Source organism: Hemitrygon akajei, chromosome 4 (genome assembly GCF_048418815.1).
Source record: "Hemitrygon akajei chromosome 4, sHemAka1.3, whole genome shotgun sequence".
Lineage (NCBI taxonomy): Eukaryota > Metazoa > Chordata > Chondrichthyes > Myliobatiformes > Dasyatidae > Hemitrygon > Hemitrygon akajei.
Window position 1 is genome coordinate 36,418,474 of NC_133127.1, and position 25,454 is coordinate 36,443,927.

The following is a 25,454-nucleotide window of genomic DNA, read 5'->3' on the forward strand; positions in this document are numbered from 1 at the left end:
CTCAATTTGTAGGTTAAAACATATCATATTATGGTCACTACCTCCTAATGGTTCCTTTACCTCAAGGTCCCTGATCAAATCCAGTTCATTGCACAACACTAAATCTAGAATTACCTTCTCCCTGGTAGGCTCCAGTACAAGCTGTTCTAAGAATCCATCTCGGAGACACTCCACAAACTCCCTTTCTTGGGGTCCAGTACCATTCTGATTCTCCCAGTCTACCTACATGTTGAAATCCCCCATGACAACAGTATCATTACCTTTGCGACATGCCAATTTTAACTCTTCATTCAACTTACACCCTACATCCAGACTGCTGTTTGGGGGCCTGTAGATAACTCCCATTAGGGTTTTCTACCCTTAGAATTTCTCAGTTCTATCCATACTGACTCTACATCCCCAGATTCTATGTCCCCCCTTGCAAGGGACTGAATATTATTCCTCACCAACAGAGCCACCCCACCCCCTCTGCCAGTCAGTCTGTCCTTTCGATAAGATGTATATTCTTGAATATTCATTTCTCAGGCCCTGTCCGCTTGAAACCATGTCTCTGTTATTCCCACAACATCGTACTTGCCAATTTCCAACTGAGCCTCAAGCTCATCTACTTTATTCCTTATACTTCGTGCATTCATATATAATACTTTTAATTCGGTACTCCCCTCTCATATCAATACCTATTTCACTTGGCCATACTGTATGATCTCTACTTGAGCTTTCTACTCCATTGATTCTGTTGTCCTTTTTAACTTTTCTTATTTTCACTTTCCCTTTAACTCCATCCTTATATTTCCAGGTCATCCCCTCCTCTCTCTCCCCCCCCCCCCCCCCCACTACTTAGTTTAAACACATCCATGTTGCAGTGGCAAACCTGTCTACCAGAATGCTGGTCCCCTGCCTATTAAGGTGCAACCCGTCCCTTTTGTAGGTTAGGTATGGGTTGCATACTGGGCAGTAATAATGAAGCTGGGACTGTGTCCAGCTGAAACCAGATTACCAGATTCTGTTAAACTATTCTACCAAGCTGTCTTCTGCCCATCATATGCACTTCCCCCTTTTTATTTCATTCTTTTCCCTTGCAGCACATAGTCCTGGTTATCCACATAAGCTGAGCAAAGATGAGCAGGTTTCCAGTTCGTAACATGGTAAACAGAGTGAACATAATCAAGACACTGTACAGAGAAGCAATTCTGCTCTCACTGAATGGGAGATGTAATGTATAAACAGTTGAGATACCAATCCTATATAGTCTATTTATATGCTAGGTTTAGAATGACAGTTGTCACAATGTGAGAGACCCATCCCATTTAGTTTTAACACAGTAGACTGCAGGTGATTTGATTCCCCTATGCAATTAATGCAAAGATTGGTAAATTGAGGATTTGTGTAATTTCAATAAAAACAAATGTCGAAGAGCAGGCACAGATTTTGCTGAGCTTGCTAGGCACCATCTGACATTCCGGTTTGTAGTCAATCAGTGGCATCACAGCTAATCTGTAATTTATCTCTGTCCATTTGGCTTGACTCCACATCCCTCTTTATTCAGAATCTGCCCAATTAACGTGGTTCTGCATTATTGTTCACTGTGTGGAGAGGTTTCTACAACTTTGTATATCAGTTGGCCCTTTGTGTACTTCTGATACCTGTACCTTAGGGTGTCATGTTGGCCCTGGAATCATTGCAGCATAAGTTTGCAAAATTTATTTCTGGTGTGAGAGGGTTCATTTTCATGAAGATGGATTGAGTAAAGGTGGCCTATACCTGCTGGAGCTTAGAAGAACGAGACATGATCATGTTCACGCATCCAATATTCTGAGAATGTTTGATAGATTAGGTAGTGAAAAGCCAATCCTTCTGCCTAGCTGTGAATGATTGGAATTCTCTTCTCCAGAAAGCTGGAGATTCTCAGTCATTAAAGGCCCTGACCAATAGGATTTAGGGCATAGGAATGTGAATGGGGGTCAGGATGAGGTCTGAAGGGGTGGGCTTTGAGGGATGAGGAAGTGGACAGGAGAAAGGATCAACTGTGACATTATTGAATGCGGCAGAGTTGGAAGGGTCAAGTGACTGCATCTTGCTGTAAATGCAAGTTTTTACATAGAGAATAGATGCCTGGAGCTGTGGGAGCTTGGTTAGGAAAAACTTATCTGCATCTCCGAGGTGGAGATTCAGTTTAATCTCCCTTCAAAAGTTGATTCACTGGTATGTGACGTGCCTATCCTATGCACAAAGCACTAGATGTTTTCATTGGAAACCTCACAAATTTAATGATGCATTTTTTCTGTATCTGTTGTGTTGTTTGGAGATTAAGACCAAAGCAGACTGTTGTTAATTTTGAACTAGATGTAGATTTTGGTTGCTGTGAAATCTTGAGAGGAGAACAGAAATTTGTAAAAGAATTTAAAACCAGGTTTTTTGAGTAACAGCTGGTCATTTTTCAGGAATTGGTACAGGATGTACTAAGTGTACCAGTAACCATAGTCAGAAATTTTCTCAGTGAGACTAAGGACCTTTCAGAAATTATTTGTTGAATCAGCAGATGTATGGAGATATGAGTGCTCTATTATATAGGAACATTAATTCCTTACACTCAGCATTATCTTTACTAGAGTCATTTCTTGCTAAAACTCTTAATTCACAAATATTGTATAATGACAACCTACAGCTAAGTAGTATATCATTTGGCTCCTCTGCTCTACATCTGCCCCACACCAGCCGGCTTCCTTTTACGGTGCCTGTCTCCTTTGGCTTTTCAGCTGCCCCATAAACCCATCACGGTTTATGACTTCAACCTTCCTCTACCCTCTGGATTGCGGAGTTTTTCCTGAATTCCTTTTTCGATTTAGTAGTGACTATCTCCTGTTGTTAGTTACTATCAAATGTTGTTAGTCACTATCTTGTATTGTCAGTGACCATCTTGTTTTATTGTCCTGGTTTTGGCCTGCACTCAAGTTTAAATAGCCATGTACTTTGCAGTCAAGTGGAAAGGATGAGATTGTAAAGTCCGAAAGTGCTAGATTTAAATATATATCTAGTTACTGAACAGATCCTTAAATTGAGTGAGGGTACAGAAATTACAGGAAACTGGCAAGACAGGGTACAGTCCTGAGGAATCTGTGACAGAAGTAAATTGGAACTTCCAAGTGAATTTAACTGGGGCTGAGCAGGTCTTGGCAGTGCACTTATTGGGGTATTGCTGTATTTGGATTCTAAGAAGACTTAGAATGTGTTTCAGAAAGTGTTCTACTGAACAATGTGGCAGTTTTCCCCTTTATGGTGCTACAAGGTATTTTTACTTTGGATGGAGCAGTTCCTTGGGACAGCAGCCTTCCTTTCCACTCAGTCTGTTAGCAATACAGCGTTTAGATTAAATGTGCCTTCAATAGGAGGTTACAGCATTTAATTTAAATCTCTCACGTTAATGCTAGATTGCATTCTTCCACGTATAGCTTATTCAATACAGATGGGCTTCACTGTAATAGTTGTGAATAAGACCTTTGGCACTGTAGCCATCTGATAAATGTTCGTAACACCTTAACAAAAATTACTGTATTTATACAATAAACTAAAATGATCAAGGCGTTTCATGGGCATCTAGTCAAACAGAATTTGACAGTAAGCCACTAAATAGGACTTGCCATTTCTGAAGGCTGTTTTAAATTTTGTTTTCTTGGTTTGACTTAGATGTGTGGGTGCAGGACAATTGTGCCAATTTGTGATGTGTAGCATCTCTGGAGGGTAGTGTGCAGAGGAGCGCTTGTGCTATGTAAAATATAAAATTATCAGCAGGTTATTTAATAAGAGCTGATTCTGTCTCTCCTTCCTTTCTAAGATCCCATACCCTGCCTGCCCTAACTTGGCCCATTCCTAATCACTGACTCTTACAGCTTTCATGCCTTCAGCTGAGTTCTGGAATTTCCTCACTAAACCCTTCCACCCCTCTCTATTCCTTTAAGATACTTCCCAAAGCCAACCCGTTTTGACCAAGCTGCTTGACACATTTGAGGTTTAGTGCTGAGTTTTGTTCTGTAAAGTTTCTGTGAGATGCTGGGTCATTTCTGCTTTGAGGCCGCCATGCAAATACATGTTTTTAGGCAGTATCAGTTTAACAACGTCCCCATGAATATGTTGAAGCTTGTCATTGTTCTGCTCCGGAAACTGATGATTCCTCCAGCATTGCTTCATATGCTGGCTATTCCCAGCTCTGCTCAGCTTGCTATATTATCATGGAAAAACAATCCATTTGTGGGGGGAGAAACAGCAGATGCTGAATATGTGGAATAAAACAAAATTCAAGGAAAAGCTCAGGAGGTCAGGCAGCATTAGAGAAAAACAGCCAATTATTCAAGTAGATGGTACTTTGTCAGAAATGGGAATGAGAGAAACTAGTTTTTCCTTACTAAGGGGGAAGTAATGGATAGGATGTTATCTGGTAGACAGGTCATTGATAGCAGTTAGAAAGCACAAACTGAAGCTGTTAAATTAGAGTAGTGAGAGAGAGAGTAAGAGAGAATGAGAAAGAGTGAGAGATAAATAAAAACAAACAGACACAACCAAAAGGGAGTAAGCCAAGAAGTGCAGAGTTGCCCAACATGTCATACTGTGCTAGCAAAGAGATAAAGGCTAAAATGGATGGGCTGCAGCAGAAATGACCTGATGCAGAGAAGGCAAGTTATCTAGCGCTGTTGAATTCGGGTATTAAGTCTGGAAGGCTGTAATGTGCTCAGACACAATGAAGTACTGTTCCCCAATCATGTGTTGCGACTCATTGTAACAAAATAGAGTGGAGCAGGTGACTGGAAGCGCGGGGTCACAGTTGCAAACTGAAGCGAGATGCTCTGCCAAATGGTCACCTAACCTGCATTTGTTTTTTTTCCAATGCACAGGTGACCACATTGTAAATAAATGAAGTACACAAAGTTAGAAGTGCAAAACTTGAGAAGAAGGTTGGGTTGTTCAGCAGTGCAAAGATGAATTTGTTTTCAGTGAGCAAGCTTAAAGAAAACTTTTGGCAAATAATGGACAATAAGTCTACATACAATAAATGAGGAGTTGAAGGGAATTGGCTTGAGTTTTTACAAAGTGTCAAATAATTGGAACTGAGGTGAAATTCCCAGAGCCTAATCACTTGCACCCTAAGATTTTGAAAGAGGCAACAATTACATCAATGCATCCACTAAAAGTCCTGCTGATTTTGGAATGGCTCTTGTAAATGGGAAGATAACAAATGTATCCCCACTATTTAGAAAAAATGAGGGAAAGCAAACTTGAAACTGCAGACTACGTAGCATGACATCAATAGTAAGAAATTTATTAAAGTGATAATAGGTCGACCAGGGAAGAATGATTGAATCAAAATGGATTGATGAAGCTCTGATTATGAAAGATTTTGAGGTTGTAGCCTATGAAATAGAAAATGATGGATAATGTTTGGACTTTCATAAAGTCTTTTAGGTGCTAAACAGATAATTAAGTATAATTAAAACTCATTGGATGTGGGATACCATATTGGCCCCTGTCATATGTAGGAGTAAACTCAGTTAATGGACAGATTAGAATAGGAGTGAAAGGTAGGGTGGTAGTGACTTGTGGGTACCGGAGAGATGGTTGAGGGTCCCAGTTGTTCACTATATCTGTGGTGTTGAAGAAGCACCCAAGTGTAATATATCTGGGACTAGTGATACAAAGCTCATGACAGTGTGGTTTCAGATGCTTCAGGGTCTTGTGAGTGTTTAATGCTATTGGGAGAGATTGAGCAGACTGGCCTAAATTCTCTAGGGTTCAGAAAGATGAGAGATTGTCCAATGAAACATACAGATGGAGAGATGTGGGATGATGTTTCCTTTGAGTTATCTAAAACCATGGACTACAAAGTCTTAAATTGATGATCAGCTATTCAGGGCTAACAGGAGAACTTGCTTCACTTAGAGAGACAGAATCTTTGAATCTCCCAAGAGGATTGTGGAGGTTCAGTCACTGGATGTATTGATATACTATGAAGTATTATGGAAATCAAGAGGTAGTGTAGGAGCCATGTCAGTGTTGTTCTAATTGAGTATTTGATCAGGTCTACTCTTTAAGGGAAGTCCTGGGAGTTCTTTCAGATCAAGGCAGCTACCTCTCTGCTTGGGGATTAGGTGCAGGACTGTTTTTGTTTCTTGTAAATAGATTTCAGACGAGGAAAACCTGCTGCTAATGGTTATCTGTAATCATGGTATTGGAACTGGTTTATTATTGTCACATGTACTGAAATACAGTGAAAACCTTCTCTTGCATACCGTTCATACAGACCAAAATCATTGCATAGTGCATTGAGATAGCATGAGGTAAAATAGTAAATATGCAGGATAAATTGTAAAAGCTACAGAGAAAATGTAGTACAGGTAAACAATGTCAATTGTGAGGTCAAGAAATCATCTTATCATACAAGAGTTCTGTTCAAGAGCCTGATAAGTGTGATAGAAGCTGTCCTTAACCCTGGTGGTATGTGTTTTCAGGCTTTTGTATCATCTGTCTGATGGGAGAGGGGAGAAGAAACATTATCTGGGGTTGGTAGGGTCTTTGATTATGCGGCTGCTTTCGTGAGATGGTGAGATCTATAGACAGTCCATAGAGAGGAGGCTGGTTTCCATGAGGTGTTGATCTGTGTTCACAACTCTGCAGTTTCTTGCAGTTCCATTGAGAGCAGTTGCACACATGTAGAACAGTTACCCAAATAAACGGTGGATTGGTGAATGTATGCTGTTCAACTTGGACAAAAGACACGGTGTAGAACCTGTCTTAGAAATTGCCTATTCACATTTGTGGGGCGTGTGTTAAGGTGGAAGTTAGCAAAAATAAACTGCCTGGTTGCTGTGAGGATTCCTTGATCTACAGGGAAAACCCCAACAAACCTCCTGCTGCCCTTGACCAGGTGGTGTGAGCTATATGGTTATTTTCAGTGTATGCTTGGCTACTAAAGACTTTTCTTTTGGCAAATCAACTGTAGATGTTTCAGCAGTGTTTAAATTTTGCTATTAACTGGTTTGATATTATAGTGCTAGATGAACATTCTTGTAAAGCACCAATCAACAGGATTTGGCAGTGAGTGATGATGGTAGTGTTGTAAGACTCCATACATGGGTCAGTCTGAGCAACCTCCAGTGGAATTAGTGAAAAGCATAGTTTTTTCCCCTACATTTCCATCAACTCTGCCCATGTTAATTTAGAGGCCAATTAACACAGTCCCAGGGGAAAATGTGCAAATATCACACAGATTCTGCCCAAGGTCAGGATTGAACCCAAGTGTCTGACATTGAGGCTATTGCTTTATCAGCTGAGCCACTGTGCTGCTCTTCTCAGATTATGTTTTGGTTTCAGTATAAGGTGACATGCAGTTACAGGCACAGACCAGGTCCATCTGATGTGCCATTGCCAATCAGTTTGTCCAGACAAATCATTGGCTCTCTAATCAATTTAATTTAATTATAATTGTTGAGTACATATAATAAAATGTAATCAATAAAAGAAGCATTAAGGTGAATGAAACAAATTGACCACACAAAATTACTGCGATCTGTGAAGGAGTAGTGGGAGCAGATTCAACAGGAATTTTTAACAGACTATCAGGTTACAGGTAGTCCCCGAGTTACGGACAACTCATACTTACGAGCTGAGGAAGGAGAACGCCGTCCGCCATTTTAAGTCGTTGCTGTTGACACTGTGTTGAGTGTTTAACTTTGTATTTGGCTTAAATTTTTCTTAGTAAGATTCACCCTGACCACCACCCCCCCGTTCTGGTCGGCTGGTGGCGCAGTGAGATCAGCGCCGTGCTTGAGTTCGATCCAGTGACAGACCGCTCCCGTGCCGGGTTGATGTTGATCCAGTGATTCACGTACCATCCGAGCTGGGTTGATGTCGAGCTCGAAACTCGACCTCATAATAAAATCACTGCCACCTCCAGTTTAAATTCCCACGTGGAATATTGTGGAGGATCAAATACCCAAACCCAGCACAGCCAAAATTTGTCCCATTTAGCCTGTCTCGGTGTGGTGGTCCTTAGGACCCAGCGGACCTCGAGTGCCAGCGCAGCTCGGGACCTGCTGCCCCCAGTGTTTCTGTTCCATTGACGGGAAGCAATCGCGCTTGAAAGTAAAGTGGAAATAATAAAGTGTTTGGAAAGAGCTGAAACGCCATCAGTCATTGGAAAAGTGTTAGGCTACAGTCGGTCAACGATCGGAACAATTTTAAAGGATAACGGATAAAGTGAGAATAATGGGGCAAGTGAAAGGCCCTGCCCCGATGAAAGCTACAATTATTATTAAGCAACACAGTGGTTTAATTATTGGAATACATACGTTTCTTAAGTGTTTTATATGCATAGAAAGGTAAAATATATACTATATACTAAAACAAACGTTTGACTAACTGACGCTAAGTAATACCGGATGTACTTGTTCCGACTTATGTACAAATCAGGAACGGAACTCGTACGTAACCCGGGGACTGCCTGTATTTATTTAGTATACAGTGTGGAGTAGGCCCTTTTGGCCCTTTGAGCCATACTGCTTCAGCAACCCCACAACCTAATCACGAGACTATTTACCCGGCGTGTTTTTGGACTGTGGGAGGAAACCAGAGCACCAGGGGAAAACCTATGTATTCCGTGGGAAGGATGTACAGAGACCCATTACAATTTGGTGCTAAAATTGAGCTCCAAACTCTGGAACCCCCTGAGCTGTAATAGTGACACACTAGCCACTACTCTATCGTGGCACCCATAAGGAGGGTAAAGAGATTTGGATAATTTTTTGGAGCCTTGGAGGCAGAGAAGGAATGGAATTAATTGGAAAATGCTTTGATTAAATCACCATTGCACAAATATTCCTGTTCCTTTCTATCATTTCATACAACTTTTTAACAGTGGCACAACAAATGTTCGTGGAGGACATCAGAAGTATCCAGTGTCAGAAGGTGGTTAAAGCTACCCGATGTGATAAGGGTTTGAAGCAGTTAGGGCGTTTGTTTTGGCGACGTTAATTCAAAAGCTAGTATCAAAGGGGTTGCTGTTGAATGTTTCTACTTCTGCCCTCTTGGTCTGAAGTAATTTTTTTTATTTGTTCAAGGGATGTAGGCTACACAGGCTGACCCAGCATTTGTTACCATCCCTAATTATACTCTAGAAGATGGTGCTGTCTTGAATTGCTGCAGTCTTTGAGGTTTAGGAATTCCTAAATTTTATAAACAACCTATGTATTTTCATTGATTAAAAAGACAGAAGGTGGTGAATTATAGGCCAGTTTGTTGCCAAGGCACTTGAGTCAATAATCAAAAAGGAAATAACTAATCATATAGGAAAGCTGAATATAACCAAACCTAATAAGACCATAAGATATAGGAGCAGAATTACCGGTAGGCTATTTGGCCCATTAAGTCTATTCTGCCATTTTATCATGGATGATCCAGTTTCCTCTTAGAGCCAATCTCCCTGCCTTCTCCCTGTATCCCTTCATGCCCTGACCAATCAAGAATCTTATCAACCTCTGCCTAAAAATATACATGAAAACTTGGCCTCTACAGCTCTCTGTGGCAAAGAATTCCACAGATTCGCCACTGTCTGGCTAAGCATGGTTTTATGAAAAGTTAACAAATCTTTAGAGGATGGGGCAGGAAAGGTTGATAGAAAGGAACCTCTTAAGTAACGTGCTTAATTTGACATTGTGCCATATAAGGAGGTTGGTACATTAATTAAAAGCTCAATGTGTTAGAAGATGTCTTAGCATACATTCAAAATTTGGTGTCATCTAAAAGTGTTGGAATAAATTGGTTCTTTTGAGAATGGAGGGCTATAACAAGTGAATTAAGTGGAGTACCTTGGCATTGGTTTGTGTCCTTCAATTATTTATTATTTACATTAATGACTTGAAGGGACTGAAATTTCCAGGTTTGCTGATGATATGAAAATAGGTGGAAAGGCATCTTGATGAGGACATTGTGATTTTACAGTGATTGGATATATAGATATGATGGTGGTTGTCCATCATGTCTGATGATGGCAGGAGAGTTTTTTAAAGTAGGAAAGTCATTGACTGAAGCAATCCCACTCTCTCAACCTCAGAAGTCCAGGTCCAGTGGTCTGAACAAGCATCATAAACTGGGGTCTTTGGTTGCAGTGGATGTCCATGGTATCTTCTGTGCCTTGTCATGCCCTTCACCCTCCATGAAGCATTGCAGAACCACCTTCCTGGCCATTGGATCTTGCTGTGTATCTCTTTTGACCAGAGTTGACTTTGCATGCTAGGACACACATGTCCCCATCTCACTGGGTATAAAGCCTACTGGCTAGCTTAACCTGGTTTAACCCACCTGTCGAAGTGTGTACTGGGAGTGATAGCACCTCTGATGAAGTGGCTTGTCATGTCCGTTCTGGGAAGCTCACTCACCTTTGGTCCCATTGGACACTCGGCTCTCACCAAATGAGGCCATTTTCGTATGCAGACAGCTACTTGGACCCACCAGTGAGAGCTGAGTGTCCAGTATCACAAAATATCAGTAGGTAGAGGCAGCTAGTAGATTAAAAAAAAACAGCCGTGTTGCTTAATTATGAAAGGACTGGAGTCTTTTTTAAAAAGGAAGGTTTTATTACAATTGCACGGGATGTTCATAATAATGCAGACATTTACATTAAAAAAAAGATATACTGAAGTTGGAGGCAGTTCAAAGGAGATTCACCAAGCTAATTCCTGAGATGAGAGTTGTCCAATAAAGAAATACTAGACAGCTCAGACCTGTATAACTTGGGGTTTAGAAACATGAGGGATGATCTTATTAAAACATCACATAGAGGCTTGACAGGAGATGTTGAGATTTTCACCAGTGAGAAAATCATGAACAAGAGGTCATAATTATAAGGTAAGGGCCACTCATTTAAGATTCCTAGCAACTTTTTCCAGAAACTGGCGAATATCTGGAATTCTGTGCCCCCAAGGGTGTTGGAGGCTGAACCATGAGATATATTTAAGGTGGAGGTAGATAAATAATTCCCTGATCTTTCAAATGAAAGCTATGGGGAACTGCCACAGAAGTGTTGAGGCCAGCCATGATCATATTGGTGGGGCAGACTTGAGGGACCAAGTAACCTTGTAATTCTCTTGGCTTCTTGAGTTTCCTATGAGAATGAGACCAATTGCAAACTTGTGGTGTAAGCTGTATTCTCTGCTAATCCAAAAGCAGAAAGCTGAATTTGTTTTCAGCAGATCTTATCTCCATTAACAGACGCAGTTCCCTACAGCCAGGAAATCCTCCAGGAAAAGACACATGACTGGCGTCAGAGGGGGGTACGCAGCTATAGTTATATCTCATACAGGAGCAGCTTTGACCTGTGAAATGATTGATTTGAAGACACTCTGGTAGTCAGAGTGTCTCAACATTGCCTCAGTGCTCTGGTCTGCATTGTCCTGAGGAAGTAGGTTTCTTCCTGCCCTGCAGGAAGACAGTAGCTTTCACTGGTAGCTCTGTCTGTGTAAACATGGGTTTAGTGCAGAAGTCACCAAATAGATTTGTCAGTTTGCTTCCATCTTTGTTGCTGTTTGTGTTTAAGTTATTATCACAAAACAAGTATGTTATTGAGCTGTCTTCTATCTGTCTTGGGAAAACACAGCCGTAAGTGTTCTCAGTCTGAATTGACCAATTATACCATTATGCAGACAGTTTAGACCATTTTAAAGCTGTGGTCTCATAATCCTGTTGTCCATCTGCTATCAGCAGCTCTGGATTCAAATCATTCAGCACAGGAGGAGGCCACATAGCTCATCACTTGCCTCTGTTTCTCTGAAAAGGCTCTCTAGTCATTCTCTTTCTCTTCAACTCTGAAGAACTCCCATCAATTTGCCTATCGCACCAACAGGTGTTTATTGCTGTTCATTGACTTTAGTTTGGCATTCAATATTGTCATCCTTTCCAAGCTGATAGCCAAACTTCACCAGCTTGGTATCAGCTCATCCCTCTGCAATTGGACCTTGAACTTTCTGACTAACAGACCCCAATCTGTTAAGTTAGACAACCTCTCCTCCTCCACTGTCACCCTGAACTCCAGCGTGCCTCAAGGCTGTGTGCTGAGTCCTCTTCTGTACTTCCATTTCACCTATGACTGCGTTCCTGTAAGTGATTCTAACTCCATAATCAAGTTTGCAGACGACACCGTGGTGGTTGGCCTGGTCAGAGGGGATGACAAGACGATCTACAGGGATAAGGTCCAGCACCTGGCTGCATGGTGTGCTGACAACCTGGCCATTAACACCCAGAAGACCAAGGAGATCATTGTGGACTTCAGGCATGCTAGGAGCCACACTCGCGTCCCCATCTACATCAACAGAGCTGTAGTGGAGTATGTATCAAGCTTCATATTCCTTGGTGTCCACATTTCCGAGGATCTCACCTGGTCCCTGAACTCTTCCATCCTGCAAAAAGGTGCAACAGCGCCTTTATTTCTTGCGGAGCATCAAGAAAGCTCACCTCTGTCCCAGGATACTGACGGACTTTTACCGCAGTCCCATTGAAAGCATACTCACCAACTGCAACTCAGTGTGGTAGCGCAATTGTCCTGTATCAGACCACAAAGCACTCCAGTGTATGGTGAAAACTGCCCAGCAGATTATTGGCACCCAATTGCCCACTGTTGAGGACATCTACCATAAATGCTGCCTGGCAGGGTGAAAAGCATTATCAAGGATGCATCCCACCCTAACAATGGACTTTTTACTCTTCTCCCATCCAGTAAGTACTACAGCAGCCTCCAATCCCGCACCAGCAGGCACAAGAAGAGCTTCTTCCCTGAGGCTGTGACCCTGCTGAACCTCGCATCACAGCGCTAAGCAGTACTGCACCCATATTGTACTGTCGCAGTACTTTCATATTTGTGTGCTGTAACACTTTTTATTTGCAGTTATTTTGTAAATAACACTATTCTTTTCATTTCTGGTTAGATGCTGACTGCATTTCATTGGCTTTGTATCTGTACTCGGCACAGTGACAATAAAGTTGAATCTAATCTATCTAATCTAATATTTTTCCATTTTCCTTTGCTTTGTATCTGCCTCCAGCACACCTTGACATCCAATCTACCACAGGCACTTGAGGACATGATCTACTTAAACAGTAAAATAATGTAGAATGCATTATTCTACTGTCAACGTGGTTGTCCTCTAGGAGTGGACTTGTACTAAAGAAACAGTACTTGAGCAGTAACAGGAGCTTTTGCCAGTGTTTATAACCAATATTTATAGAAGTTGTGCAAAGAATTGTGCATTCTAACTGCTCCATGTGATGGCCATCTCCACTATATGATCCAATGTCATTGTTGCCACAGTCCAACATCATCAAAATCCCCCAACACAAGGGGTTCCCAACGTTTTTATGCCATGAATTCTTACCATTAATCGAGAGGTCCATGAACTTCAGTTTGGAAACACTTGCCCTACATGCTTGTCCAATCCATCTGTTGGTTTGAACTCTCCTTCACAGGTAAGGGTAGGGAATTCTAAACATTGAAAAACTGAGATAAAACACCACTGACTTTCCAAGTTGATCAGAACAAGCTATTGGTGATTAAAGTAATCATGCAGTCATACAGAACAAGAGGCCATAAAATGGCTTTTTAAATCAGTCCCTGACATCCCCCTCCCCCACTGATTACTTATTTACAAGTATTTCATGAACTGCCACGAGTAGGTTCCTGTTGAATCTGCCTCATGCCCTTTCAGAATGCATTTTCTGGATCACAGCTCTCCCAGCCATGTAAATTCTTGTGTACTCTATTAACGCATCAATTGTAAATGCCTCTGTTAAATTTTCCCTTATCCTGTCTTGCTGTGTCAGGGTGAGTTCTCAGAACTTTGACACTTTCCATCATATGATTCTTCAGATAAGGAATATGGGAAAAAAGTCATATTTCAATTTCTGGCATGTCTATAACACAGAAACATGTTTCATAATACTTGCCAGAAGTTATTAAACAGGATTTGACAATGACTCATAAAAGGAGATAGTAGCTGCTCATGGGCGGTGAAGGAGTGATTTCCCATGTGCATCTCGGTGGAAACTGGGTGAGGAGTGTGTCAGTTGGTTTCCTCCATACCCTACTGATTGTGGGGGTTACCTGTGCATGAATCTCTTCCAGGATGCTTAGGGAGATTTGCTGGAGCATCTTCACAGGTTGAGGTATCAGAAGCCAAGAGGATAGCTAACTTGTTTAACATAACAAGACTACTCATGATACATCAGATATCTACAGGCTGGTGAGCCTTAGGTCAGTGGTAAAGGAACTTGATGGAAAATCCTAAGGCATAGGATTTGCCTTGAGAAAGAAGGAATCATCAGCATGGCTTGTGTGTGGAGAAGCCCTGCCTGACTACTGAGTTTTTCAAAGTTCAAGTTCAGAGTAAATTTATTATCAAAGTGCATGTATGCCACCATCTGCAACCCTGAGATTCATTTTCTTGCAGGCATACTCAGTAAATCCAAAAACCCTAACAGAATCAATGAAAGACTGCTCCCAACAGGACAAACAACCAATATGCAAAAGACAGCAAATTGTGCAAATACAAAAGAAATAAAAACACTTCATAAATAAGCAACAAATATTGAAAACACAAGATGAAAAGTCCTTGAAAGTGAGTCCACAGGTTGTGTGAATCATAGGTTGAGGAGGTAACTAAGCTGATTTGAAGAATAGCTTGTTTCTGTGCAGTACAATTGATTTTCTGAACAGACTGCAGTGTTTCCTAAATTATAAAATGATCAAACTTCATTCTTGGCTGCAAAGCCTTTTATAACATCTTGAGGTAATTAAAATTGCTGTAGAAGTATATTTATCTATTTGCTTTTTTATATCTTTTTTGTCCAGTTTTCTTTTGCATTGATGCTTCAGTGAAGAATCTTGTCTACAATCCAATGGTACAACTTTTTGATCTGCTAAATCTGTTTGTTTGCAGTTACCCTGCAGTGTGCGAATTCCTACAGCACAATAATTTATTATCAGTAATCCGAGCTCATGAGGCACAGGATGCCGGGTAGGTGCTTGTTTATATATTAAACATTTAAGTTGAATACTTAATTCCTATGTATTAAAATAGATCCTGTGTGCAACAGTGATGATGTTTGTTAACTCAGCCCAAAGTGGTTGGCTGGGAAAATGAAAGACTGAAGACTTTGTTAAGGTTAAATGTCAGAGTGCTGCAATGACCAATTTATTATAAATGCCACGAGAGGAAGTCTCTTCATGCCATTGTCCTTTCCATTAGATGCCTAATAGTGAAGAGTTAAGGCATTTAAAAAAACAAATAAAAGACAATGCAGAAGGTGCTGCAGATTGCATGTAAATAAAACTTACAGGGAATACTCAGCACCCGTGGAGAGAGAAACTGGGTCCCTTTCATTCCAAGGACAAAATTTGGCTGGTAATCCATTGCAGAGTAAATGCTGCACTGCTAGAAGCCTTGCAGTTCAGGTGAATGATTAAAATGAAACTCATCTGGCTCCATGTAAATATCTAAATCTTGTGTATTATTTTGAAGAAGAGCTGTGGGAAGCTATCCTTTGTTATCCAGTGAATCTTTTATCTTACATCAGAAATGATAATTATCTGTACATGCCCTTGGCGCACTGTGGGAATGTTATGATTTAAAATTTGAGGAGGTGGTGGTGGCCAATCAACCTCTTGTCTCTATACTGGCTGTCAGTGAGAGGTGAGATAATGGCTGACCTTTTACAAAGCTTCACAATTTTCCTGCACTAACATCCTCTCTCAATTCTCTTAATACTGAAAAATCTATAGTTCTGTTTCCTGCAATTAGCTATGCAGTATCTTATGAGCAAGACAGAATTTCATAGGAAGCTGGAATCGCTACAACGTAATTGCTAAGTATATTCCAGATAGAAATCAATAGATTTTTTGGATATTAAGGGGTCATGTAGGAAAATGGAGCGGAGCTAAAAGATCATAAAGGATCTACTGAATGGTGAAGTAGGCATAAAGGAATGACTGGCCTTCTCCTGTTCCTCATCTTCTTAATGTAGCTGTTCTTCAATTCATGTATATGTTAATAGGCTCTCCTGAGGCTGGAAATCCACAACTCTCTTTTCTCAGATCTGAACTGTTGCCTCTCTATCTGTCGATGCTGCCTGGCCTGGGTATTTACAGCATGTTTTCAGCTGTTGTCCTGGTGTGGAGTTATGCTCGAGCAGCCTTTGTGCTCCAGTCAATGTACACCTGACTTGTTCTCCAACTTTTGTATTGCCTTTCATGGTTCAGTCTCTACCCTTCACTGTCAAACTTTGCAGAGTTTTTGAGTCCACAACAAACTTTGGTTTTAACACTAATTAGTGGATTCCCTGTGGACACTAATCATCGAAAGAATCCTGATTTATATTTAATGAATTAACGTTTCTTTTAAATTCTCCAAAGAGCTACACAGCAGCATTAGCAAAATTTGACATCATGTAAAGCATCATTATGTGACCAGGAACTTGGTGAAAGAAGTTTATTTCATGTTAATGCAGTTTGTTGAAGCAGGAGCTTTTTTGCCTGTCCTGAATATGATGACATGTAACAGTACAACACAGGACAAACCCTTTGGCTCACAAGAATTGTGGTGAGCATGATGTCAAATGAAGCTGATCGCATTTGCCTGCACTTGATCTATATCCCTACATTCTCTACATATTCATATCTCTCTGTAAAAGCCTCTTGAATAGCACTATCATATCTGCTTCCTCTACCACCCCTGGCAGCACAGTTCCAGGCACCCACCACTCAGGGGTGGTGGGGTAGAAGAGAGATCTTCCACCTTTCACCAAAATAAAATTCAGCTTGCATAACTGCTCAGTCTCCTAGGAGGGAAAAGAAAGCAGATTTGGAAATTTTGACTTCAACCCCCACTGATGCCAGTGTGAGAGGAAACTGAGTGAAAACTCACCTCGGCTAGTAACCTGAACCACAGTGTCGCAGTCTTGCCATCACCTCGGAGGTTCCTCAGGCACAAACTAAAACGAAAACAGAATGAGAAGTTTAAAATTGTGAAAGGTGTCATAACCACTGTCACACACAGTTGTTGCCATTGTAGAATGGAGGTAAAACACCTCTGTAGACATTGGAGTAGGAGATGTGACATCTTCCTGGGATGTGGGCATCACTATCATTCCCTGTTTTCTTGGATTCCATGTAGAACAAATAGCATCACATGCCCATGGTATGTTCAACAGAATCTAATTAATGGATAATTTGAGATTTTACAATCATTAGGACTGGAAATTGATAACTGAATTCCTGTCTATGATTGTAGATGCAAACTTCAGGTATACTGTAACTTTTTTTTATCTTCACAGGTACCGAATGTACAGAAAGAGCCAAACAACAGGTTTCCCCTCACTAATTACCATTTTTTCAGCTCCCAACTACTTGGATGTCTACAATAACAAAGGTATGGGAATGGACTCCATTGTATTACTGGATGGTTACAACATAATGTAAGGATTGGGAGCAAGGGGCTGACCACTCTGCCTTTCAAGTCTACTGCACCATAAGATCCGATTGTTGATGCAACTCTGCATTTCCATCTAACCATGGTGATCTTTCACCCCTTTCAATCTAGAATCTATCGGACTCTCCCGTAAAAGTATTTAGACTGTGCTTCCACCGCACTTGTAAAAGAGGAATCGGTAAAAGGTGTAGCTTTTGGAAGAAATTTTGTCTGATTGCAGCAGGTCACAGTTTTAAATAAATAATCCCTGCCCCTGCCCCCTTCCCCCAAACAATAGCCCATGATTCTTGATTCTCCCACATAAACCATCCCCTACTCATTGACTTTGTTGAATCCCTTAGTGTCCTGTTAATGAAGTACTGCTCCATTCAGAGTTGATAGAGGCCTGACACTCAGACCTGTGGGTAGCAGCACTTCCCTCTGTGTTGGAAAATAATATAGTGCAGTTGTGTACTCTCATTTTGAATGTGTGCAATGGTACTGACTAGCTTGAGAGTATTAAAGCTGGCTGAAAATGTACTTGTTCTATACCTCTTGCCTCAGCAGATGGGTTGTTCTGGTAAGCTAGAGCTTATACAGATGTTAAGCTGTGCATTTTCAAGATGTTTGCAGAAAGCAAGTAATAGGGGGTCAAGTGGGAGAAATTTAGACTTTGGGTTGTGTTCCCAAGTTCCCAAGACTATTGATGTGATAAATTAGGAGTGATGTGTATTGGTCTTATAAGTCATCTGTCACTGCTGTAAAGTAGAGCAAGGGATTAGAAAGCTTTATTGTTGGTTTATTTTGCATGCATCAAGTCACAAATTACAATTTCAATAAACCTGATCCATCTCTAACTGGAAAACTTCAGAATCAAATCCCATTCTCCAATGCTGACTTTTCCAAGATAAGTGATAATTGCTATGCCTTGGATGCCTGCAGTATATAAGTTGTCGCAACAATGCACCTAAAATTAATTCTTGTGTAAGTTCCTAAATCTTAGATATTGCCCTGAATGAATGTGTACAAAATGCTTTCCAGTTGGTGAACATGAAGTGCATTATTGCAACATGCATCTGCTCTGTGATGTCAGGTATTGTTACAGTGTGAGGTGGAAGTGTGAAGCTACTTGCTGAGGTTTTACAAGACATATAAAGAACTGTTACACTCTAAGTTCAGTATAGTCTCTTGACAGGTAATGAGCTGTATTCCCAAATAGTCCTATTACAGGTTCCATTCTTCATGGTCAGGACCTTCAGTCCATTATGAACAAAGATTTCTCTGATATGTCACACTCTCCTCTCCTTCATATAACCCTATGTTTCTCTTCCCATTTGAAAGCTCAGTTGAACCTGCTATTACACTCCTTTTAAGCACTTGGTCCAGATTACAATGCTCCCCTCTGGTTCTTTTTGCTGATGCCCTTTATTCCATATCCCTCTGATCACCAGCCTTCTTGCCCTTATTCTTTCTTACTATATTATCAAAAGATTTATGATGTTGCTCTCTTCTATAAATTGAAGAACAACCCCAACCACCCGTCCCTGGCCCACCGCTGTGTCTCTCTTTCCAAGAGAAATTCAAGTAATAGATCCCAAAGAACTCCATCCATCTCTTCTGTCTTCCAGTTAGAGCACAGGTGATCTTTATTATGAATTGGTATCCCATGGTTACTCCAGAAATCTCCTGAAGTTTCAGTCTGATTTCCTTCCCAGGGTGTAGGCACATTTCTCCAGCCGGGATCCACCTGATCTTATATAATAGATTAACCTAAATTCTGATTTCCTGTGCTCTTCCCTTGATGTTTATCTGTTGGAATAGATGTTAGACAATCCATATTCTTCTACAGCCTCGGACAGCAGCTATCTGAAAGCTGCCACATCAGAGCATTTCTTACAACAGACAACTGGAACATTGTGCAGTGGAAGAAATGACAACTGCACTACTGATTTTAAGCAGTGCTTCCATTTTCTACGATAAATGTAAAGTGCTACACTTTACCATCTGTGTTTAATATTCAGTCTGAGGTGATGAGGAATGTGTAATTTGCTTGCTAACCCAGTCTGATGTCGGCAAGTAGAACTTAAAACAGGCCCTTCGGCCCATGATGCTGTGCTGAGACTCTAACATCAATCTAACCCTTCCCTCCAACATAGCCATACATTTTTCTATCATCCTCATGCCAATCTAAGAGATTCCCAAATGTCCCTAATGTATCTGCCTCAACAACTGTCCCTCCCCCCCCCCCCCACCCCTGCTGGGTGGTGTGTTCCATACTCCCGTCACTTTGTTTAGAAAAAAAACTTGCCTCTGACATTCTGTTTGATAGAGTCATAGAAAATTACAGCACAGAAACAGGCCCTTCAGCCCATCTAGTCTGGTCCAAACCATTTAAACTGCTTACTCACATTGACCTGCACTGGGACCATAGCCCTCTATACCTCTACCACCCAAACTTCTCTTAAATTTTAAAATCCAGCTTGCATGCACCACTTGCACTGGCAGCTCATTCCACACTATTATGACTCTTGAGTAAAGAAGTACTCTTTGTGTTCTCCTTAAACTTTTCACCTTATACCCTTAACCCATAACCTCTTATAGTCTCTCCCAACCTCATTTCAAAAAAAGCCTTGCTTTCCTTTATCTCATTTTCCTATCTTTACCACTCATAATTTTGTATGCTTCTATCATATCTCCTCTCAATCTTCTACATTCCAAGAAATAAAGTCCTAACATATTCAATTTATCCTTTTTAAAAAAATATATTATTTATTTATTAAATTTTAGAGATTACAAAGAATAAATGTGGTGATAAAATAGTAAGAAAAATGATATTAACCCTCCCCCTCCCCTTAACCCTCCCCCCCTTAACCCTTATCTAAAGAAAGAAAAAAAAAGAAAGATTGCCTGGATATCGGAGGATCCCCACATGCTCCATGGAGTTCAAAATAATTTTGATATTTATTTTCACTTTCCCCAATTTACTATAATTTTATCTTCAAAGGACCTATGTATCTAATCCTATCTTTTGTAAGTATGGGAACCAAATTTTCAAAAATATATCATATTCATTTCTTAGATTATACGTAATTTTTTCAAGTGGAATACAACTAGGTATTTCATTATTCCAACGATCCATAGTTAAATTTAAATCAGATTTCCAAGTAACTGCAATAACTTTTTTGGCTACTGCCAATGCAATTTTTATAAATTTTTTCTGATGCTTATTTAATTTAAATTTCGTTATTGTCCCTTCAGTGTCTCCTAATAAAAATAATAATGGACTATGTGGGAGTTGTACTCCAATAATTTGTTCCAGTAAAAGTCTTAAATTAATCCAAAATGGTTGAATTTTAAAACAAGACCAAGTAGAATGTAAAAAAGTACCAATTTCTTGTTTACATCGAAAACATTGGTCAGACATATTTGAATTTAATCTATTTATTTTCTGTGGTGTTATATATAATTGATGTAAAAAATTATATTGTATTAATCTAAGTCGAACATTTATTATATTTCTCATACTATCAGAACATAATCTTGACCAATTTTTTCCATCAATTTTAACATTCAGATCAGATTCCCATTTTTGTCTTGATTTATGAATTCCTAATTTAATTGTCTGCTTTTGAATCAAATTATATATACAAGATGTAAATTTTTTAATTTTTCCTTTCTGAATTAATATTTCTATTTCACTAGGTTTTGGCATCAACATTGTTTGTCCCAGCTTTTCTCGTAAATAGGCTTTTAATTGAAAATAACAGAAAAGAGTGTTATTTGATATTTTATATTTATTTTTTAATTGATCAAATGACATCAATATACCTCCCTCAAAACAGTCACCTATATATTTAATCCCCTTTTGAAACCAATTATGTAAAAGTTTATTATCCATTGTAAAAGGAATAAGCCTATTTGGAATTAAAGTCCTTTTTGCTAATAAAGATTTCTTTATCTCATCATCCATATTTACCTTATTCCATAAATCAATCAAATGTCTTAATATAGGAGATTTTTTTTCCCGTATCCATTTGGATTCCCATTTATATATAAAATCTTCTGGTATATTTTCTCCTATCTTATCTAATTCTATTCTAATCCATGCCGGTTTTTCTTCATCAAAAAAAGACGCAATAGATCTAAGTTGATTTGCTTTGTAATAATTCTTAAAGTTTGGAAGTTGTAACCCTCCTAAATCAAATTTACATGTCAATTTTTCCAATGATATTCTTGACATCTTTCCTTTCCAAAGAAATTTCCTTACATATTTATTCAGTTCTTGAAAAAACTTCTGAGGTAATTGTATTGGTAAAGTTTGAAATAAATATTGCAATCTAGGAAATATATTCATTTTTACAACATTAACTCTACCTATTAATGTTATTGGTAACATCATCCATTTATCAAGATCCTCTTTTTTTTTAAATAATGGCAAATAATTTTGTTTATATAATTTTTTTACATCATTATTAACTCTAATACCTAAATATTTTATCCCATTTATTGACCATCGAAATTGAGTTGCTATTCGACATTGATTATAATTTCCTTTGGTAAGGGGTAAAATTTCACTTTTATCCCAATTTACTTTATAACCCGATACTTTCCCATATTCTTCCAATCTAAAAGATAATCTTTGCAAAGATTGCAATGGGTTTGTTAAGTAAATCAAAACATCATCAGCAAATAAGTTAATCTTATATTCTTCTTGATTAACTCTAAAGCCCCCAATATCTGAATCTGTTCTAATTAATTCAGCTAATGGTTCTATTGCCAATACAAATAAAGCAGGTGATAATGGGCAGCCTTGTCTAGTTGACCTCGTTAAACAAAATGGTGTTGAAATCTGACCATTTGTAACTACTTTAGCTTGAGGATTAGTATTTAATTTTTTAATCCATTGTATAAAAGATTTTCCTAATTCATATTTTTCCAATACCTTAAATAAAAAATCCCATTCCAATCTATCAAATGCTTTTTCTGCATCCAAAGCAACTGCCACACTCATTTCCTCTCTTTTTTGTGCCAAATGAATTATACTAATTAACCGGGTTATATTATCCATTGATTGTCTATTTTTAATAAAACCTGTTTGGTCCATATGTATTAATTTTGGTAAATATTTAGATATTCTATTAGATAAATTTTTTGCTATTATTTTATAATCTGTATTCAACAAAGAAATAGGCCTATATGATGCTGGTTTTAAAGGATCTCTATCATTTTTTGGCAGTACAGTTATGATCGCTGTTAAAAAAGATTGTGGGAGTTTATGCATTCTTTCCACTTGATATATTAATTCCATAAAAGGAGGAATTAATAAATCTTTAAATTTTTTATAAAACTCAGGAGGAAAACCATCTTCTCCTGGAGATTTATTACTCTGAAGTGATCCTAAAGCTTCTTCAACCTCTTTTAATGTAAAGGGCATATCTAATCCTTTACATCTAATGCATATCTAATCCATATAAAATTTATCTATCTCAGCAATCTTATTTTTTGATTCTGATTGATATAGTTCAGTGTAAAATTTCTTAAAAGTTTCATTAATTTCTTAAGGCTTATAAGTAACCTTATTTACACTTGTTCTAATTGCATTTATTGTTTTAGAAACCTGTTTTCAACTGCCAAGCAAGAATTTTATGTGATCTTTCACCTAATTCATAATATTTCTATTTAGTTCTCATAATTACTTTTTTTGTACAATATGTCTGGAGTGTATTATATTGTAGTTTTTTGTTAACAAGTTGTCTTCGTTTTTCTTGTCATGTGTCTTTGAGATTCTTTTTCTAACTTCATAATATCTTTTTCCAACTGATCTATTTCTGCTGCGTATTCCTTCTTGATTTTAGATGTATAACTTAAAATCTGACCCCTTAAATATGCTTTCATCGCTTCCCATAATACAATTTTGTCCTCTAATGAATGTAAATTTGTATCCAAAAAAAATGAATTTGGTTTTTCATAAAATCACAAAAATCTTGACGTTTTAATAGAATTGAATTAAATCTCCATCTATAAATCAATTCCTCCTTATCCATCATTATCATTGTCATTATCAAGGGAGAATGATCTGACAGTATTCTTGCTTTATATTCCACACTTTTCACTCTATCTTGAATATTTTTTGATAATAAAAAAAATCAATCCTTGAGTAAGTTTTATATCTGTTTGAATAAAATGAATAATCTCTTTCTCTTGGATTAATTTTTCTCCATATATCAACCAGGTTTAAATCTTTCATTAATGATAAAGTTAATTTTGTTACTTTAGTTGACCTATCCAAAACTGGATCGAAACAAAAATTAAAATCTCCACCTATTAATATTTTATCATGTGCATCAGCCAATTTCAAAAAAACTTCTTGTATGAATTTTACATCATTTTCATTTGGTGCATAAATGTTCATAAAAGTCCATAATTCTGAAAAAATTTGACAATGTATAATTACATAGCTCCCCCAGAATCAATTATTACATTTTGTATTTTAATTGGTAAAGATTTATTAACCAAAATTGCAACTCCTCTCGATTTTGAATTACCGTAGATTCCGTACTACAGAGCGCACCTGATTAAAAGCCGCAGGCTCTAATTTTAGAAAGAAAATCAATTTTGTACTTGTACAAGCCGCACCGGATTTTAGGCAGCAGGTGTCCCACGTTGTAATATGAGATATTTACACAGAAATATATTACACGTGAGGATTTTTTAACTTTTAATTAAATCCGTATGGTAACATAAACAAATACATATTGCAAATGCTTTTTTTCGAACCGTGCCTGTAACACGGCTACTTTTAAATATACATACATATCGGTAACACACAAATTACGTTGCGTATACTTTTTTACTGAACAGTGCACGAACAACATTCCAATATCTCCTAACGACTGGTAAAAAAAAATATATACTGCAGCCTACCAGGAAAAGTTATTGATCGCCTTTAACTTAAAAGCAGCGTTCTCGCGCGGGTCTAATGCCGCTCGCCCCCACCTTCTTGTTTATCGCAACCCGGTATTTCCCACAAGACGCGGCGAAACCGGATGTGACGTCATAGCATCCCGGGATGTAGTACAGAAAACAAATATAGTTAAAACACTTCTAACTTTAACTAGAAAATACTAACAAATGAATTACTAAGCGAAAATATTATAAACTAAATAACTGCCATAAAGGCAGCACAATGCTTTTCTTCGAGTGTTTTCCATGTTGATGAGGGTGAGTACAAATGACTGATTTACAATAATTTAATTGTGAAAGTGCGCTTGATTTATCGTACAATTTCATTGGACCTCTGTGAACTACTCATCAATTTTATTGGTCTACTGTTACGAGGCAAAATGTTTTTGGCGGCATGAAAAAAAACCATGCATTAGCCGCACCGTAGTAAAAGCCGCAGTGTTCAAAGCTGTTCAAAGCGTGGGAAAAAAGTAGCGGCTTATAATCCGGCATCTACGGTAAATGAAGCTGCAATAACATTTCCAACCCAATCTCTTTTTAATTTCTTATGTTCTGTTTCTGTTAAATGCGTTTCTTGTAAAAAAAAAAGCTATGTCCCCTTTCATTTTCTTAACATATGTTAAAACTCTTTTTCTTTTATTCCATTAACTTTAAAACTTAATAAATTAAGCAAATTAATCATTCATAGTACCTTGGGAACTCTTTAAAATTCTCCATGTTGCTAGGAGTCTCTCCCCAACCATCCAGGCAAAAAAGAAGAAAAATATAAAAAGGATAACTAATATATAAGGAAAAAAAACGAAATACCCCCCCACTAATGTTGCGAATAAAAAGAACACAACATTTCCCCCCCCCCCCATTTGACGGGTCATGGCAATCGCCATGATTGTACACGTGAAACTCGCAGCCATCGATCAGGAGCTCCTCCAGCTCCCCCGCAAAAGAAAAAAAAAATATTAATGAAGAAAAAAAAGAAAATAATTAATGTCTCTACTC

The 25,454-nt window shown here is 38.6% G+C and overlaps 1 protein-coding gene across 4 annotated transcripts in view; it reads left to right on the plus strand.

The window, feature by feature from the left end:
• LOC140726236 (protein phosphatase 3 catalytic subunit alpha) overlaps window positions 1-25,454 on the plus strand; it is a 290,068-nt gene that overhangs the window by 212,738 nt on the left and 51,876 nt on the right. For all 4 annotated transcript variants that reach the window (XM_073042332.1, XM_073042335.1, XM_073042334.1 and 1 more), the window contains exons 7-8: window positions 14,970-15,047; window positions 17,362-17,456. In XM_073042332.1, the coding sequence (XP_072898433.1) occupies window positions 14,970-15,047; window positions 17,362-17,456 (173 nt within the window). The remainder of the gene's footprint in view (window positions 1-14,969; window positions 15,048-17,361; window positions 17,457-25,454) is intronic.